The 18,751-nt window shown below is 39.8% G+C and overlaps 2 protein-coding genes across 2 annotated transcripts; one reads left to right on the top strand and one right to left on the bottom strand.

Moving 5' to 3' along the window:
* Positions 1-4,504: 4,504 nt before the first annotated feature.
* LOC112278108 (uncharacterized) lies at positions 4,505-9,571 on the top strand. Its single transcript, XM_024511206.3, has 3 exons — positions 4,505-6,439; positions 7,374-7,549; positions 8,665-9,571. The coding sequence occupies exons 1-3, from the start codon at positions 5,029-5,031 to the stop codon at positions 9,211-9,213; spliced, it is 2,136 nt and encodes a 711-aa protein (XP_024366974.1). The 5' UTR covers positions 4,505-5,028; the 3' UTR covers positions 9,214-9,571.
* A 1,143-nt stretch (positions 9,572-10,714) lies between these two features.
* LOC112278107 (uncharacterized) lies at positions 10,715-17,803 on the bottom strand. Its single transcript, XM_024511203.3, has 21 exons — positions 17,440-17,803; positions 17,211-17,283; positions 16,952-17,074; positions 16,689-16,858; positions 16,304-16,456; positions 15,922-16,119; positions 15,662-15,797; positions 15,424-15,471; positions 14,895-15,238; positions 14,540-14,689; positions 14,129-14,263; positions 13,880-13,966; positions 13,616-13,720; positions 13,222-13,360; positions 12,920-13,045; positions 12,499-12,633; positions 12,146-12,345; positions 11,828-11,980; positions 11,550-11,682; positions 11,216-11,358; positions 10,715-10,953 (listed from the first exon to the last, which is right to left on the bottom strand). The coding sequence occupies exons 1-21, from the start codon at positions 17,518-17,520 to the stop codon at positions 10,876-10,878; spliced, it is 2,910 nt and encodes a 969-aa protein (XP_024366971.1). The 5' UTR covers positions 17,521-17,803; the 3' UTR covers positions 10,715-10,875.
* Between the last annotated feature and the right edge of the window lie 948 nt (positions 17,804-18,751).

Raw genomic sequence — 18,751 nt, 5'->3', positions numbered from 1 at the left:
ATAGAAGATAATCTCTAAAATTCACTTAGGTATTAGTTGGTTTCCTTCTCCAATCTTGATGCTGATATTTTAGAGCCAACATCTCTTAATTTCACTATTCAATAAATTTCAAAATTTTCTCAGTTGTTAAAAGTTAAGTTTAATACTTGTTCACAAAATATTATTACAATCCAATAAGTAAATTGACAAATATCTTAGAAATCTTCACTTATTCTCTAAACTCTAGTTTCCAAGACCTTAATATGTTTGAGCTTCAATAAAATTTGAACAAACTATTAAATCAAGCTCAAATTTGTGACTTAAATTATGAAAAATAATAACCATATAATAATGTAAAAAATAATCTATAGATCATTTACAAATTTCATACGATTGTCCAAAGTACTAACTCTTTGAATTTCTCAAAATTTAATATCAATCAAAAATAACCCTAACTTTGCAAAGCCTTTATAAATTTTTTTTATATTCAAATCACTTGAAAATAATGCTCAAAAAACCTCTCTCTTTTTTTCTCTTAAATTCCATTCTTTAATCAATCAAAGAACCTCAAAGTCACTATAGGTGCATGGTTTTGTGCTTTGGGATCTGATTTTGACCTTAATTCACAACTGGTCCTCTTCAAGTATCAATTCTTCATATTTTGAGGTAATTCTTGCTAAAATCTATTTTTAATCTTTTTTTAAACATTCTTATGTAAATCACTTATTATATTTACTTTACTTTTCATCATTTATGCTCTTATAAAGTAAATAGAAATCTCTTCTACAAAAAAGCAGTATTAAGACTAAAGTTTTTATTGCCTTTATATTATTTATCTTTATTTTTCTATTGTATCTTTTTACTAGGCTTTTCTATAATAATATCTATATTTTTATTTTTCACCATATAGTTATGTTACCACATCACACCATAACAATATGAATAATTTTGCTATAAAACCTTGAGCTGCACCATAATTTTGCACTACAACACGATCAAAAGTTGATGTGCTAGTCTTCAACGCAAAAAATAAATAAAAAATAAATAAATTTAACCTCCAACATAGGTAGACTTCTACACTGCAATTCTATTACATCTAATATTGTAATTGATCAAACCTTAATGTTCTGTGGCTTTTAGCTTTAATTACTTCTTACATTGCAACAAAATCCAATGCCCATGTACTTGGCCTTACAATACTTTAGCGCATTAATATACAACTTCTTATATATAATATCTCACATCTAATATCATAGCAAAATTATACCTTATTCAAACTGTGAATATAATATTATAGTCAGTATCTAGCAAAACCTAGGAAAATAATACTCTAAAAAATTGAAAAAGGATTTTTTATTTGATTTGATTTTATTTTATTTAAATTTATATATTTATTGAATCTATTCCATTTTAATCTATTACACTAGAAGTTGAAGTAGAGAAGATATTCTTATTAAATAAAACATGATTAATCTACACTCAATGAAATCAAGTTACCTCTTACACCAAGAAGAAAGAATCTTAGAGTACAAGTATGAATAGAGAAGAATCCTAAAGCTTTAATTAATGGCTTAATCACCATAGTCAAGCATTCTCTTACAAAATAAACATTTTTCTTTCAAAACCACTCATCGGACTTAATTTGACAAGAATGTCAAATCAAAAGAATTTCTCTATCATGGTCATATGCATGTAAGCCAGTAATTATATGTATAAATAGGTAGAAGTAAGTAAAAGTATGTAAAAGTAAGTTAATTTTATAATATTTATTATAGAAGCTTCCTAAAAGTTTCATAGATACTGCTTTGACTTTATAGGTGTCTTTAATTGACTTTTTGGATTAGAAACGTGGTCAACAAGTTGGCCATGTGCCACACATGTTGTTAACTTGAAGCCCAAGCCAACTATGTGGCCCACACGTAGAAAAACTTGCCTTGTAAGTCAATGCATGTGTCGTACAAAGTCAACACATATTCGAGGTCCTATAGAACATCGCCACGTAGCCTCTAGTTAGATAGTATATATAGAGACAAGAGTGAAGCCCTTCTCACTCTTGTCAACTCCTTTCTTGCTTCTAGTTTAGTTTCAAGGGTCTCTAGTTTTCTTGCCTTTTGGCAATAGCCATTCCAGTTTCTTTCTTAATATACATATTGAATTATTTCTATTTTGTCATCTTTCTTTGAGAGAAGTCTCACTTGTTTATTTATCTTTATCAAGTTCTTGTCCTTGACATTCTTCACCTAAGTCAAATCCTAGTTGATACTAAAAAAGTTAACTAACAAAAAAAACTAAATGGATGAAAAACTGTTAAACTAAACTAAATTACATACATCCAACAAGATTTGACACTTGATGCTATATCACGTGATATATCGCTTTTTAATCTTAGAGAATATATTGCCAATAGAAATAAAGCTTTATTTTGCAAACAAACTCTATCTATTATAATCCAAAAATTTAAAATAAAAATACTATTTTTATCTACAATTCTAATTTTAAAAAAATATTATGGAATGAAAGGCAAGCTAAGAAAAAATCAACATTTATATTGCTTATATAACAAAAAATAATTATTGTCAACACATGTAAAACGAAGATTGAATTAGATAGTAGTGGCATTGTTAGTTATTTGTACTTCTCTTAAAAAATACTATACTACATAGATTTTTGAAGTGTATGGCAACTAAAAAAAGATATAAATAAAAACTATTTTATCTTATACACTTGGCATAAAATAGTTTGTTTTTAAAGATCATGGCTAGCACCAAGATTTTAGCAAATCATTTTTGACAAAAAAATATAGAATCTATAAGACATTAAAGTCTTTAGGCTATTAATTGTAGGAGCATATATATAAACCATTTGGGAGAAAACAATCAATTAAATTTAATTAAAAATGTGACTAAATATAAAGCAAGGAAAATCCACATGACATAGACTTTATAATAAAGCTCAAAACTATAGAAAAGATTATAAAGTGTTTATAAAAAAATAAATAAATAAACTTGTTAATTAATTTTCTAAATCTAAAGTCAAATTTGACATGTTTGAAACCTTAGATGTAAGACTCAAATTTTGTTAGAATTATAATATTCTTCCACAAATTTAAATCTCTTGTCTAAATCTAGAGACTTAATCAATAGCCTCTATAACCATTATTATTATTTTATCAATTTAAAGACACATAACTTTTTTTAACAAAACCATTTGCTTCTTTATGTCCAAAATTTAACTAACCTAAAACAATGCTAAAAAATGTTAACAATATTGATTTATTTTATTTTAAATTACATTATTAAATATTCAAAGAATATTAAACAAGAAAAGTAAATACCTGCTCAAAAAGTTGAACACCGCCACTACACATTACTATAGTTATCCTGTAGCGGTTTAGAGGTTTAGGGTTTGATCCTGGAAGGGCAAGTCTGTTCAAAAGTGTTCAAAAGGGCAAGTGTTCAAAAGTGGCCAATAACCTTCGTCTGTATTTTGAGGAGCAATTTCTTCATAAGCAAGTAGATTTAGAGTATATTTACAAAAGAATGTATGCGCATAATCAATTGTCTCATGGGTTTCACTACAATGACAAGCAACAACGAATCCAACAACTCTATTTTTCCCAGTCCATGCATTCCATGAAACGCAAATACGATACTGGAAGTTGAAACTCTAAACCCTGAACACAACTCTACACGAACGAAACAAAAAAACACGTTCCGAATGAGACTTGGTCCATCGTCTTCTCCATGAACGAAAGCTTTAAAACCTCATTGCAGAAACACCTCGAATAAACAAACACACATTAACTCTACAAAAAAATTGCTTTCTCCACCCCCCATAACCCCCTTGATTCTCATCATCTCCGTGACTGTGACTCCATTGATGGTAGGGATGCGTGAGAAGCGCAGCAAAATTTGCAGTCCATGATTTCAGTCCTCATCACAAACCCTAGATGCATCTGTGTCTGACGCCATCACTGCCAGTTCCAATCCCTTTCTCCACTCTGCATTGCTGTCCGCAATCCATCGCTGCATTCCACCGAACTCCACACATCCTTCGAGGTTTCCCTTCACGCATTTGAACACAAATTCAACGTCACACGTCGGACGGCGGCACAACTCGAGCACAATTTTTATATTCACTCATCGCAGTCTTCAGGTTTTAAAGTTAACGACGGGGTAAAATCGCAAATTGTCGATTCACGGCAACGCACAGAAAAGCTGGGAAGAATTTTCCATGTCCGACGACAGCAGATCACTTAATGACAAGATGCAATAAAGAAATGCAAATGTGTACACGTGTGTACGGCGAGAGCAGATGAGTTGGGACCCGAGGGGATGAGAAGGGCAGGCAGTTGGGCAGGGTCTTCGGGAGCGAGCTAGATCGACACCATTCACAGCGGGAATCGGACGATGGAGTGAGAAGGAGGCTGTTACAGTTTCTGTTCCCGGGCTCTACCGACCAGGATGTGGGCAGAAGGAGAAGAAGAAGAAGCGATGAAGGGGTTGGAGTAATCGCATCGTGACTCAGGGGTGATGATGTTCTGCTGATGGAGTCCGTGAGTCTTGATGAGAACACGCCAAAACCGAATGCCACAGCCAAGCCCTTGCTCTGACACTGCTTCTCTGCGGGACACTTGGGAGAAGGGGGAAACAACAAGCGAGCGGGAGGAAGGAGGCACCTTAGGCCGGAGCTACGCACTGATTGATTTATTTGTTGTTGTGACAAGCCTCTGACCACGGATTTCTGCGCTAGCTTATTGCCAGGCTTGCTGTAGAAATCTGGTTTGTGGTCTGATTGTAGTTTGCAGTTCAAATTCTTGGCTTGTGGTCAAGTTAGTAGCCTGCTTTCTTGCTTTGTGGATGTTTTGTGCGGGGCTGTCGTTAGGGTTTCGTTGCTTTTGATTGGAGTTAGTTTGGTTGGGCACAGTGGTATTGTCCCTGGTTTTGTTTTGTCTATGTGTTTGAGTGGTTGTTTAGTGTGTGTGCGCGTGTGTGTGCTCGGGAAGGGGGTGAGGTTGGAGGAGAGTTTTAGGGTGTGTGTGTGAGAGACATGGCGACGGAGAATGAAGTTAGTGTAGTGAAGGGGGGAGATGCGAAAGAAGTGAATAAGGAGGAGGAGCAGGAGAAGGAGATAGTCGCTGTTGTCGCAGTAGTAGACCCAGTAATGGAGAAGTTAGAGTCAATTCCGACAAGAAAGGAACGGCTGCAGAAAGTAATGGCAGACTTGGAGATTCAGAGAGCGGCGATAGTGAATTGTACTCTAGAATGGAAAGAGTTCGAGGATTATTTTACGGAGCTTGAGGCAGTTATGCAGAAGAGACTCGAGGATCTAGTAGCAAAGGAAAAGGCCTTTGAGATTAAGTATCAGGAGATGCAGAAAGCCCTTGATAACAGGGAAGAAGCTGTGTCGTCGCGGGAGCAGGCCATGCTCTCACGAGTACAGGAACAGAAAGACTCTGCTATTGCCTCTCTGTTCGAAGAGAAGCGCAAGTGGCTCGAAGAGCGATCTCACATTGAAGTCGAAAGTGCCTTCAAAGGTCCACTGACTAACGGTGTCTCTCCTGAGACAACATCCAGTAAACCAGATTCTGACCGCCCCGCGCACGCAGCTATTACCAATGGCTCTGCTCTGAATTCTCAAGCTATGGAAGTAGACGTTGCATCTTCTGCTAAGCTTGCTGGAAACAAAAATGCCACCGCTGTTGAGCGTGATGGGGCTGCAAATGGATTAGTGCCTGCTAGAAAGTCCGATAGCACCACCACTGCGGCTCTCCTAACCTCAAATACAGTCTCCCCTTCTCCCACCACCACTTCTCCTACTAGCAATGGTCTCACTCCCACTCCCGCTCCTACAGCACTAGGAGCTGAAGTGCGAGTGCGTCCAGAGCTGAAGGTGCTATGCGAGATTATGGATGGCGATGGGCTGAGGAAGTACATTGTCAACCATAAAAAGGATGTGGGAGCCCTCCGTAACGAGCTGCCCTCTGCTCTGCAGTGTGCTATCGATCCTGCACGTATGGTACTGGGGACTTTGGAGGGGTATCACCTCCCCGAGCCCACCAGTGTGGCAGTTACCAATCCTTCCCTGCAACAGCAAGGGAACTCCGAGAAGGATAAGGAGTCAGGGGCCTCGGCTAACCGCCGGGCCTGTATTCTGCTTCTGGAGTGTCTGGCTGTGGTTTTAGCTGACCCGGTGTTGGGAGCAGATCACCCGGTGGTTCCCAGTAATGTTAAGGAATCGGCCAAGCAAGTGGCAGATCAGTGGAAGTCCAGAATGAATTTGCAAGGCGATACCGCTGGCAATTCTCTTGATGCCCAGGCTTTTCTTCAGCTCGTGGCTACCTTTGGAATTGCTACGGAGTATAACGATGACGAGCTGTGCAAACTTGTCACCGCTGTTGCCAGGCGCAGGCAAACCCCTGCGCTCTGCCGGTCCCTTGGACTAACTGCCAAGATACCAGGTTGGTGTCTCTCCTTTGCGCAGCCGCCTAGGGGCCTCTTGTGCCTCTTCATGTTTTAGCGTCCGGTGTCTTTAGCGTGCTAGTTCCATATCATCCTCGTCCCAGGGTACAAGCAATTTTTTCTGGCCTACCCAGCTCCTCCTCCTACTTCCCTCCATAAAACCTTAGAATCGTATACTGGCGAAACCGCTTTCTCTTGTTCCTGGCGGCCGGACGCTTCGAGGCGGTGGTTCCTTCTGTTCACCATTTTTTCTTGCTGTTCGTTTATTCCATGCATAGCGTAATCAGTTTTTCCTTGAGACTGTGCTGGTGGTGTGTTGATTGTTTTAACATCGTTCAGAATTCATGTACTAACCCAGCTAGAGTTCGATGATATCGTGATGCGTTTGTTGCTGCCAGTTTGTGAATCTCGTTCATGGATTAAGCATTTGAATCTGTACTCCTTCCCTTTCTGCCTCTGCTTAAGTTCCTGCCATGTCTTCGTAAAAAGGATACCAGAGATTTGATTTCAAATGGAGGCTCTCTTTCGAGTGGGTGATTGTTCTGACCATTTTTTGGGATTCCGTTGATGCACTTTGTTTCTTTATGCATTTATCACATGCGTAAATTATCATATAACTTATATGACCAAGTCCTTGGTGTCAGATAAGTCGAGCATATGCTAACAGGGATAGTCATTGATTAAATCAGGCAATTCGACTGTGTTTCTAGGATTGTCACTCCTTTGGTTTCGATTTGTGTTTCGCGTGTGCAGTTGGTGACCGTTGTGAGTACAAGAGGGCACTTAGTTACTGCTGGATACTTAGTAATAACTCTTCACACCTCAGTGAAATCCCTCGCTAAGGAAACTCATGCATGAATGGTTTAATAAATAGGTTCGATCGATGCATACTCATTTCCTGCAGCACTTTATCATTGTCTGTTTCTATCACAGACGTCGTGGACAGGCTAGCCAAAGAAGGCAAGCAGATTGAAGCTCTCTCATTCGCTCACTCTTTCGGAATAATGGATCGAGTTCTCCCCATTCCCTTGCTGAAAGCTTATCTTAAGGAGGCTCGGAGAACTGCTCAGTCAATTTTAAAATCTGGATCCAGTTCAGCTGCTGCTCAGGTACTGTTAAGACTGCTTCACGGTTGTACTTTTTTTGATTAAGTGAATTTCGGGTTGCGTGTTTAGGGTCTTCCATCTGATTTGCAGTCCTTATGGATGCGGGACGATCGGAGCAGACTATTCGATTCTGTTGTGCTACAGGAATCCTGTATTCGTTGTTAAATTATGCTTTATTGAAGGTCTCTCCTCTCGATTTTTTACAAGCGTCGCATGTCGACATCTTCGGAGTCAGTAGAGAGTCATCATCACCATGATTGTTATTTCGAATACTTCTAAGAATTAGCCGTATTCGCTGGGGTATGATTTTAATTTTTTGAACCATGCGGTCACTTCACGTTGATCTGAAAACTGGGCAGTCCATTTAGTTCATGTGGACTGTGGACTTACTGTAGAATTAAAGTTTATAATCCTGGGGTTTGAGTCGAAGATACCATAAATTCTTCTAATTTCAGCACGAAGCATTGCTAGCTTGCAGAGAGACCTCCTGTAGAGTTCTGAAGTTTATTGTAATACCATAAGTTGTGTCGTGAGACCTTGAATGCATGTACGGCTACTTTGGACGGATCTTGATGTTTCGGCGTTATGCTCATTGATCGTGAAACAATCCAACGATGAGAGTCGAGCACTTTTGGGGGTCCGAAAATTTTCCTTTGAAGAAGCAATTTTGATCAATATTGAGTATGCCTATAAGTAGACCTTCGAGTTATTTGAGAAACGTGCGTATTGTCGGGAAGAGCGACCTTCAATTTATTGTAATGGAATACACCACGTTAGGGGATGGTAAAAGTCGTATTACTTTCTTCTCCTAGAGGATATTCTTCTGGGTATGAGCTGAAGCCTCGAAGAGTACCTATAATGACTGGCTAAGGAGAAGGTATTCTGATTGTGCATGGCTCCATCTTCACTCTGGATCCCTGGGGTGAATATTGACTCTTTCTCGGACACTGTTAGCAGGACTTAATGTCAGGACTTATATTCGACTGGGTATGAGTGACTGCTCTACTTGTTGCTGAGCCGGACATAACAGCTATCAAAGCTAATAACCTACTGTTATTGTATCGTTGGACCAGTGTAAAGAGGACTAAAACAGCAGTGGTGTCATTTCCATTTTGCAGAACGATGCAACGATGAAAGAACTGGCTGCACTGAAAGCAGTGCTCAAGTGCATTGAAGAATACCAGTTAGAAAGTCAGTATCCGTCCATGCCCCTTCAAAAGCGCGTACTTCATCTAGAGAAGGCTAAATCAGATAGAAAGAGGGCGGCCGTGGCTGTGAAGGCTCAAACCAAGCGACCCCGTGCTAGCAATGGTACTGGAGGTGGTTATGCGACGACTGCGAATGTTAATAACAATGACAGTAGAAGCTATTACCGTGGTTCCTCAGATAGAGGTCAATACGGGAGTGCAGGCGGAACAGCTTACAGCATGCAACCTCAGAATACATATGATCGTCGTGGCCAAGGTGGTTACTCTACTACATATGCAGGTGGGAATCGCAGCCCAGTTTCCCTTTCTAGCTCGTATCTTTATTCTACTGATGGCTTGGGTTCACCTGTATACGGAACTTCAGGTTATACCAATTCTGCTAACACATACAGTAGTTATCAGTTTGGTAGTGGGCTGCCTCCCCCTCCTCCAGCTTATCAGGCTTCGTTTCTTCATTGAAGATATTCAAAAGATCGGATTTTTTGTAGCATGTTGATATTAGCTAACCTCGCTCCCTAAGTATCTTCAGATCAAGGTTGTTTTGCTGACAACATTCTTCTATCCGTCTCATGGAATTTGGGCACTCTGGACAAGCCATACTAAATTTAGTTGGATCTATTAGAGAAGGCTATGTTATATTTTGAGGAACTCTATTCAGGTTTGTGCAGCAGGTCCACAGCTTGAGGTTGAAATTTACCTCAAGAATTAGTGTGCAGACTAGGTTCATGACAATCCTTCCATGTGCTTTTATGGACGCAGTTGCGACTTCTTTGAAATCTTTGCAATGATCGTAGTAACAGCGATGAAATTCAACTCATGAAGCAATCTGCCTTAAATGTTTAATAGTCAAATGTAGTAGGGTTGGGGCCTTCAACGATTCCTCGTGTTTGCCTACAGGTGAAAACGCTCGTTGTCGGGCAGTTACTTTATACCTTAGCATGCTATGTTATTCGTAACTGATTCGGCATGGTTGCTGTATGCTCCACAAATTCATTACAAGCTAACAAGCAGTTGAGAGTTTCTGGGCTTCCTCTGGCCGTTATCTCGTCTGTAATCCGGTTCTGGTCATCTTCTGCTGTGAAAAGATGATGTTTCATGGATTTATGCTACAGTCGAAATTGATATGGATGTGGTTCATTTGTTGATGCTTATTATTGGCCATTTGGAATCAGAATATATTCAGGGTACCTTTCGTCCAGAACATGAAGTTTTAGCCTATACCTTAAGAAATTGTCTTCCAGTACAGTTTCAGTTCTGTATAACTAAGATACAAGGAATGTGTCCGATTTTTGGAAGTTCATGGTTTTACTGAACACATCCGTCACGTTCTCTGCTAGCCCTGATGAGACCTTGCTCACGTACGTTTCTTATTCAATTTTTTTATATTAGCGGTTAGCCCATGGAAGTTTCATCCTCAGGTTTTTTTTAGTGAACATTAGCGGGCGGCACACGATGTGGAAGAGTAAATATGATGGGCGAACACAGGTGATAAACTAATGTGTTAGTGAATTTCGGACACTATGACTGCCAATGACATCCTTCCCAGTTAATGGAGAGCTTCCCCACCTGAAGCGAGGGTCGCATAACAGCCATGGCCCTCGTCTCTAAACCGTGTCAGCCAATGCATGTGTGAAACTATTTTGTCTTTGATAAGTTTTCGTCGCAAATCACACGTCAAGCGCACCTGGTTTCCGGACATCGCCCTTTTTCTCCCACCCGCCATTAATATAACCATAATCCACATGCGCACTTGATCTTTGAGAAATATCTTAGTTTGCTGGTCAGCTGGATTTTTTTCCATGACAATGTCCATCCTCCTTTCGTGGAGCTGTCAGTAATTTAATTAAATCAGAGCCCCCGCGTAATCTCTGACAGTCTTTTTTGCTACATATAATATAAAAGCCTCATCGTGAAGATACAAGTGGCCAAAAACCTCATCGTTCCTATGTGGGTTCACATATGCAACAAATCCTGTAAATTGAGCATATCTCGTGTAAATTATCCAATACAGATGTCTGAACTTTTAATAAATTTCAGTGATTCGGACAAAATCAATCGGCTCCAACAAATCATATTGAAAGGCCGCTACTACTAAATATCGTGCTAGCATCCAGCTGCTTCCTACAGAGCGGCCACAATTATGTCAAGTTGAGTGCACAACTTCCTCAAATTCTCACTTTGATCTTCAGGAGTATGTGCCTGCAGCATTTCCCCAGCAACATAATTTAGTTGACACATGCAAGCCCACTAGAGAAATGTCATCAAACTTAGATAAGTCCATATTCACATGGTATAAGGAGCTTCTGATTTTATGAAAGATTAAAAATTCAAAAAGAAATTCACATGTAAATAATACAAATAATGCTGCTATTCCAAAAAGACACTGATTCCCTTGGATTTGTAATAAAAGAAAATAAATAACAAATAATACCACACTTGGCCAAAAGTACTGACACTTTACCTGCAAAACAATAACAATGTCTCTCAAGTGATGCTTTGCAACGGAGAGCACTCTGGACAATTTCTCTTGCTTACAAATTGGCAAAAGCATTTGTGCAATTGCGCACATGTCCTCCAGCATATCTCCACTTGACACTTCAGAAACTGCATACAAAAGCAATTAAATCACTACAACACCTAGATCATGTTCAAGAAACCCGTCACAGCTACAATTATTCAAACTAATTCTCCCTAAACGTATGAAGTACAATGGGTATAAAACCTCTCGTGAATCCAATTTACCTTGGCATATAGTTGTTCATTAAAAGACACGAACGAACAAGGTAAGGTGATACCTTCACTTAGAAATAACTTAACACTGTTTAAAACAGCCCCAACAGAAACTTGACTCTTGGAGAGAAGCACAAAAGCAGGCTGACGGAGAGCCACAGAATAATCTTCGTCTTCAGCCAGGCCGTCAAACTGCAACTGCAAAAAGTTACGACAACAGTGTTCAATGGGAAGTCCGCTTCGAGTAGTGAAGCTCTGTCACTGATACCAAGTCAAAAACAAAACCTCGGCTACTCTGGAGCTGGACATTGAGGCGAACATTGGAGGCTGGTCAATTCCTGACCTTGCATAGGGCGATCAGAAACTCCGCCATACATTGTGGTAGAACCTCCTCCAATGCTTCTGGCAAAACATACTTGTCGCTTCTGTTATCTGTGCTTAGCACGGCAGTAGCACAAAGGAAGCTATACACGGAACCCACGGAAGGATATCTTATCTGCAACAGAGCATAACAATGAGCCTAATCCGTCATACATTTGAATATGAAAAAGACGTAGGAAAAATCAACTTGCGGTGAAGGCAAACAGACACTACCGCGAAGTATGCGGCTATAAACACGAAGAGTAACATGATTTCAGCATCAGATAAGTTCCGAACTTACAAGCTCCTGCTGAATGGAAGGACCTAGCAGGTTCAAGACAAGGTTGCAATCTCCAAGTTGAGTGAGACAGTTGCTAACAACACCAGCGACTGCTATCTTTCTTCTAACATATGTTCCTTGATTTCCGCTCGCAACAATTAGATTAATCCTGTTTTTGGAAGAAGAGGCTCCAGCCAGCGATTCCTTCTCAGTGGAGACTTCTGCTCGTGCAAACACAGGCATTTAAGCTGTTGAGTCACGTAACACATCTCCACATTGAAAAATATCAACAAAGGGGTAACATGCAAGCCTTCCAAGCAATCTAAACATCATTCAGGCAAAGATTTAAAAAAAAAAAAAAAAAAAAAAAAAACCTTGAGCTGAAGTATGGCCTGCAAGCAGTGTCATTAGAAAACTTAGATGTTCAACAAGTCCCGAGGAGCCGCGCATAAAAACATTATGAAATACTTCAACTGCACGCGTTGACACCTCCAAACTTACTTCATCAGCTGCCAAAATCAACAGATATAAGCTGACTTTCTACCGCCATTAAAAAGGCCATTTAAGATCTATTTCAGAAACATGAACACGTCTAATGGGGCTATACTTTTAAAAAAAAACAACACTCGCATCTGGGAAACACAGTTTGGATGAACGCTACTTTGACCCTACAAGAAACCGTAGACATTCCAATTCCATATCATGGAAAAGACTGGGTTCTGTCAAAACCAAAATGTTAAGTGTTCATCAGAAGGGGGACGCAACATTTGTGGGTTACATGTGTTGAGCTCTTACACAAACAGCAGTGCGCCACCGCTTTTAGAAATGTATTTGAAAAGTTACTCCAGTAACACAATACATCGACCGCAAGTTCTTGACATTCCCTGGGAAGTTTGACAAATGGTCCAAACAAATATTTCCCTGCAAACGACCTTTCGAAAGATTAAAAGACCAAATCACAATAGTGGCAGTAAAACTGTCAGCTATCGACAAACTTCACATCATTTACAATGCAAAACTGAATTTCCAAAACACAATGTCTCAATAATGTCTTCAAGAAGACAGTGAAATGGAAAGAAACAGCAAGTGAAACAAACCTTGCACTTCACTTCTAGTAGAAGCTATAAATGAGCAGAAGAAGGGTATCATATGAGGCTGTAGTGCCGAAAATTCGTCGGCTAGCGAAGAACCCTCTGGCGCAGAACGACCTATATATAGTAACATTCGCAACACAGCCTGGAAAGGAAAGGCCAAAGAAACCTTGAAAACCACTATATACAAAGGCACGTTTAGAAGCCACCACATCAAAGAATTACAAGCGTAATTATTTAATGGACTCTGACATGTGTTACATGACACTAATACATGCACAAGACTAAAAAGCCTTATCCACTCCACATGAATATGTTTCCAGCTTGAACCGAAGTGAATAAAGCATTTGGAAAAAGCAATAGTGTCAAATGTCAACGAGCGCGCAGGTGCAGATCGAACCTGTGTGACAGATACATGAGTATGCTTAAGCTCCCACAAAAGACGTGGAAGAGATTGCAGCCACTGCTTTTTAAATTGCATAGGTACGTCAACTTCACCACCTTTCTGCGAATGCACATACTTTCTAGCTGGTAATGGCGTCCGTAGATACCCAAGATGATGAGGCATCATTCTAGTTGATGTACTCACAAATTTTACTATCGAGATATCAACAAGGTATAAAATAATTTATGCAATAAGATGCAGAAAGAAATTTACTCTTACCGCCAGCAAAATCTCGGCCATTGATGATAGACAAGAAAGCTTGATAACAGAGTGAGATTTGCTTGATTGAAATACTTTTGTGAAAGCCTGCATTCAAGGCTTTGCCTGTGAGTAACCTGCAATGTGCCTTAATAAAGCTAATTCATTCGAAACAAGAGAAAACTGGATGTCGACATGTTGCTGCAATAGAAGAAAAAAGAAAAAAGAAAAAAGGAAATCGCAGGGCTCATCATCGACACCACATCGTACCTGTGACAACCTAGTAATCCAATCTTGAGCTATGCCCAAAAGAAGGCGAGGAAAGTGGCTTATAAGCAATTTTAAATGAGGTTCAGCAAGCCTACTATCAACCACTCCTGCGGCCAGTTCTGATGACGGTAACATCTACAAACCCAAAACATGCAGGTCTTAGAAATGTTCCGACAAACCAAAAACGAAAAATTAAAAAAATTAAAAAAACTAAAATTAAAAAAAAAATCCTATTTGAAATATTTACAAAACTTCGATAGTTTTAGAATGGAACAGAATATGTTACTTAAAAGATTTCGCTAAGCATTTAAACAAAAGATGTTTGAATTACTAAAGAATCTGGACTGCAGTCATGAATGCTACCAAATTGCTTAATCCAAAGAAATAATCATTGAATTACATGGGCCATACCATTCCATACAAGGCACTTTCATAATATTGAAGAGTCACAAAAGTAGCGTAATGCTCGGTCTTGTTTTCGCTTTCCATGTGCGGAGGAACAATCAAGTGCAGCATGACCTCACAAATTCCCACATTCAAAGCAACCAAACCCTCCTCCACCTGAAAATATTGGATGTATTCGCACCTCAGTGGAAGACTACAATCGATGAAAAGAACGAAATATTTTCACACCAATCGATACAGACATATTTCTCCACCCTTTAGCGAGTTGGAAGTTCGGATAGGCAAGATATACCAGATGTAGCAACAAATAAGAATCCCCATTCCTGACAGCGTCTAGCTAAATGAGAGGTATGACATGAACCTTGGCCGGTAGACGTATGGAAGGTGCAGCAATAGGGAACGATGCTAGCACATGCTTTTGCAAGCCCGATAAAAACTGCCGTCTCATCCACACACGCATTTCCCAATCACCTTCACTCATCACAGAATGAGATGAAAGATGTGACTTGTGAGAACCATGTGTAGATCCTTCTAGGCTGAAACACTGAAACAAAAGGGACAGGGCTTGAGTGATGGAAACCATGCAGCCCAGATTAATAGCATCAGGCATGGGTCCAGCACAAACTGTGGGTGCACAATCAGCCCAGCAATCTATCAATACTGGAACAAGAGGCGATGCCATCACAATCATCTGTCCTTGAACTCCTGAAAATTACAACCATCTTCAAATTCATCAGTATTCCTTGTAACATAACCGCTAGAAGGAGGAAAAACAAAAAAAACATTTTAAAAAAAAAAGGGGGGGGGGACACTTCTCAGACTAACAGAAATGGTTGGTACATTCAAAGAGCGCCCACAAAACAAGGCCCACTGTATACTGGAATACTTACCTGTGTTTTGCACCCTCTTCGAAGCCACACCAATTTGCTGTCCCGCCCCTGTCAATCCGTATCAGAAGCGTTTGAGCCTGAAGCAGACTTGAACATGCTAAATAACAAACAATTCCCTTATAACCATAATTTTATACAGTAAACGCATTTACTCCAGTGAATCGGACAATTCATCTAGGAGATCCCGAGGGACTTGATTAGATTTGAACTTCACTAAAGAACCTCACATTAAACTTACCCACGGCATTTGAGTGACAATCGGCAACCTGACTAGAATCGAATACATTCTCAATACGGTTTCTTTGAAAACCCAAATATCCGTCTGGTCTTCTACTATTATGCCCATGTAGAGCTCGCAATTCCATCGTTGAATCCTGCAATGTGCATTTCGGAAAAGAGTCAACCAAAAGAAATTAGCGACAAACTATATCTAGGAGTAATCAGAATCAGTGCATGCACCGAAACCACGTTTACATACAAGGTGACCTGTACACTGACCTGTTTTATATTAGAATCTTTCAGACCCCAGCAGTGAGTTTGAGTGCCACTGGAAGCTGCGCCCGAGGATTGTGTTGACAAAATTGCTTTCAATGATGCCAAGAACTTGACAAGACTGCCAAGCACACCTCCTAGTCGGTTCACAGCCTGTCCACTTATTCCTCCTTTCCCAAGCAGATCCACATAATGTTGCATAATCTGGCCGTAGATTGAAAGCATCCAACAACCAATCAAATTGCAATACAACACCCAGTATCCCAATGAGTCTAAGAGGATTGAGGCGCAAACAACTGTAACGTATGAAATAAAGAAATTAATACGGCACTTCCAAAAAAATGAGAGGAAAGAGAAAACATTGAGCTTAATCCCAAAGACATCCCACCTGGCCTGAAAATGACAACACCACGAGATCCGGATAGTGCTGCACAAGAAGATCCAGGAAGGAACAGGCAGACGCTCGCACATCAACTATCAAATGCGTCATTGCGCTGCTGACATGAGCCATCAACCCTGGCACAAGAGGTGCCATCATACCCTACATACCAAGCACTGCTTTAGAACATACGGTAATGTTTGCTGCAAAATTGAACATGGCTCAAGGAACACAAGGAAAACTGCTGTGACTTCGATCAAGTGATGCAACTGTCTTACGTCGTGGTAACATCCGTTGCGTCCTTTATTTTCATCAAGTGAGCTTTAGTTTTCCCTACTGCCCTCTATTCACAAGAACCCTTAACCCTGCAGAGCAAACAGTTCAGAAGGAAAACCTGGAGTAGGCCTGGTAGAATTGTTGTCTTCAAGAGCATCAGGAAAGTCTGACGGACCGCCTTATCATAGTCTGTAATTCGAGGAGAAAGTTTTTCTACGATCGCCATTGCATGCATGGGCAGCTCGGTTGGAAAACGGGTGAAAAGATCCTTCAACCCGATCAATGCCTCTGCAATACAGAAGCCAGGAACCTCGTGAGCGCCGAAAGTCTTATGAAATGCAACATGCTTTAACCAATTAGGTCACGGTTCTGGTAATGCACCTTTGCGGACCTTCTCACTGTAATGCATGCTCTGCGTTAGGAGCTCTTTCAGGGTCTGATTCCGCTGATTGACAGCAACCCCATCCTTATCAGCTGCCACACTCTGTCCAGGTAATACAATCGCTGTGCCACCAATTCAGACGTTTAGCGACCATCAGCAAATTATCCCAACAAAGTCACGAATTAGGGCTCCCCAATCTGGCAAGAAAATAAGAACAAGTTCAAGGCGAGCGAATGCCACGAGTAAACAAAACCAAACCTTTCGACTTGAAGTCTGTTTTGGTAGCATTCGAAGGTGGCGGGAGCTTCCTCCCCACTTTAGATTTAACTCTCTGCAAAAACAGAAAATTACGCGCCACGCCAACTCAATATCACCAACAAGAACAAACTATCCCCTCCGTGAAAAAACATGAATCCCATCAAGGAAAAATAAACACAAAAATAAAAAAAATAAACAAAAAATTATGAGCTGCCACAAGAATCAAAACCTTGAAGTCAATTCCAACCCCCTTCGCTTTGAGAGCCTTTTTCCCAGTCTTCCATGGCGCTTTGCCACCGGTCGGCGGCATGACGAAGGAAGAGCTTCACACCTCCAAGCGCAGAATGACAAACCTCCCCTAAAACCCTAAAACCCAAATCACAAAAGAGAGAGAAAGAGAGACGCTGTAAAACTTTGAATCAGATGTTCATGTCGTCACAGAACCCATTTCCCTCCCTACAACTTCAAATTCCTCGACTCTTCCATGACGTAAAAGTCTCATCGGAACGAAGAAATTGTGAGATTGAATTGCTCCAATTCGAACAAAAAAAAAGGAAAAACACACCAAAATCTCCAACTGAGTCCTGCTCAACAAACTCTCGCGGAGTAGCGAAGGACAGGGTTTAAGCAGGACCCCCTCGCCACTGATAAACCCTTGCAGTGTGAATGCAGCTATTATGCCGTGAGTGTGAACGGGGCTAATATCGAGAAGGCGTAATTAAAGCTGTTACATGGACAGTGTGAGTGAAGCTATTTTTAGGCAAGTTTACATTGAAGTCACTTCACAAGCAAAATCTTCCTCATGCATTTATGTGAATGTATTTTGTTGATCCATCTTGTTTTTAAGTGTGTTTTTTTCTAATTTTGCGTTTGAAGATATGATTCTACTTTCTAAAAAATATGTTTTTTTTCACAACAAAGTTGTGATATGCATGTGTTGTTTTTTCTGAAACATTAAATTGATAACTTTCTCATTAAGATTTCTTTATTTGCTTCGTCTTCTTGCGTTTGGTAGTTTCAATTTAATCGTTTGTTTCGTATACATGAACTGGAAGTGGTTTTGGCCTTGGTTCTTGTTAATGATGTGTTGACAGACATACTCCAAAAAATATGCTATTTATGGTTTTATTTGTTTGTAATCATAGAGATTTTTGTTATGATAACAGTAGAGGAAAACAACACTGCAAAAGAATTAAAACATTAAAAATTACAATACATTTTGAGGGTATTACGTTGTGTTGACTGACTATGTTGCAGTTAGTAAATTTTTATTTTTAGAACTCTGGAAAGCAGATATGAGATTTATGCTATCAAATTCGCATCGACTTTTTAGAGAATATGTAACCCCCCAAAAAAAAATATATATTACATCTGAATGAGAATTTTTAAAGGACATACTAATTTTATTCAAGCAAAAAAAAAACATATATCTCCCCAACATAATTGCCTGTGATTATATTCATTACAAGGTCAAGTTTGATCTAGACAACCCACCACAAATTCTAAAACAGGGACTATGAAACATAGCAGACGTTTTGAAA

Source organism: Physcomitrium patens, chromosome 26 (genome assembly GCF_059467195.1).
Source record: "Physcomitrium patens ecotype Gransden chromosome 26, ASM5946719v1, whole genome shotgun sequence".
NCBI classification, from domain to species: Eukaryota; Viridiplantae; Streptophyta; class Bryopsida; order Funariales; family Funariaceae; genus Physcomitrium; species Physcomitrium patens.
Note: the sequence above shows the minus strand (reverse complement) of the source record. Positions and strands in the feature narration are given on the sequence as shown.

Bases quoted from the DNA above. Each gene is read 5' to 3' on its own strand.
- LOC112278107 (XM_024511203.3), bottom strand. From the start codon at position 17,520: ATGCCGCCGACCGGTGGCAAAGCGCCATGGAAGACTGGGAAAAAGGCT. The intron at 14,690-14,894 runs GTTCATGTCATA...CAATATTTTCAG, and splicing joins CCATACGTCTACCGGCCAAG to GTGGAGGAGGGTTTGGTTGC. The intron at 11,683-11,827 runs GTCAGGAATTGA...AACTTTTTGCAG, and splicing joins TTCTGATCGCCCTATGCAAG to TTGCAGTTTGACGGCCTGGC.
- LOC112278108 (XM_024511206.3), top strand. From the start codon at position 5,029: ATGGCGACGGAGAATGAAGTTAGTGTAGTGAAGGGGGGAGATGCGAAA. The intron at 6,440-7,373 runs GTTGGTGTCTCT...TTTCTATCACAG, and splicing joins ACTAACTGCCAAGATACCAG to ACGTCGTGGACAGGCTAGCC. The intron at 7,550-8,664 runs GTACTGTTAAGA...TCCATTTTGCAG, and splicing joins CCAGTTCAGCTGCTGCTCAG to AACGATGCAACGATGAAAGA.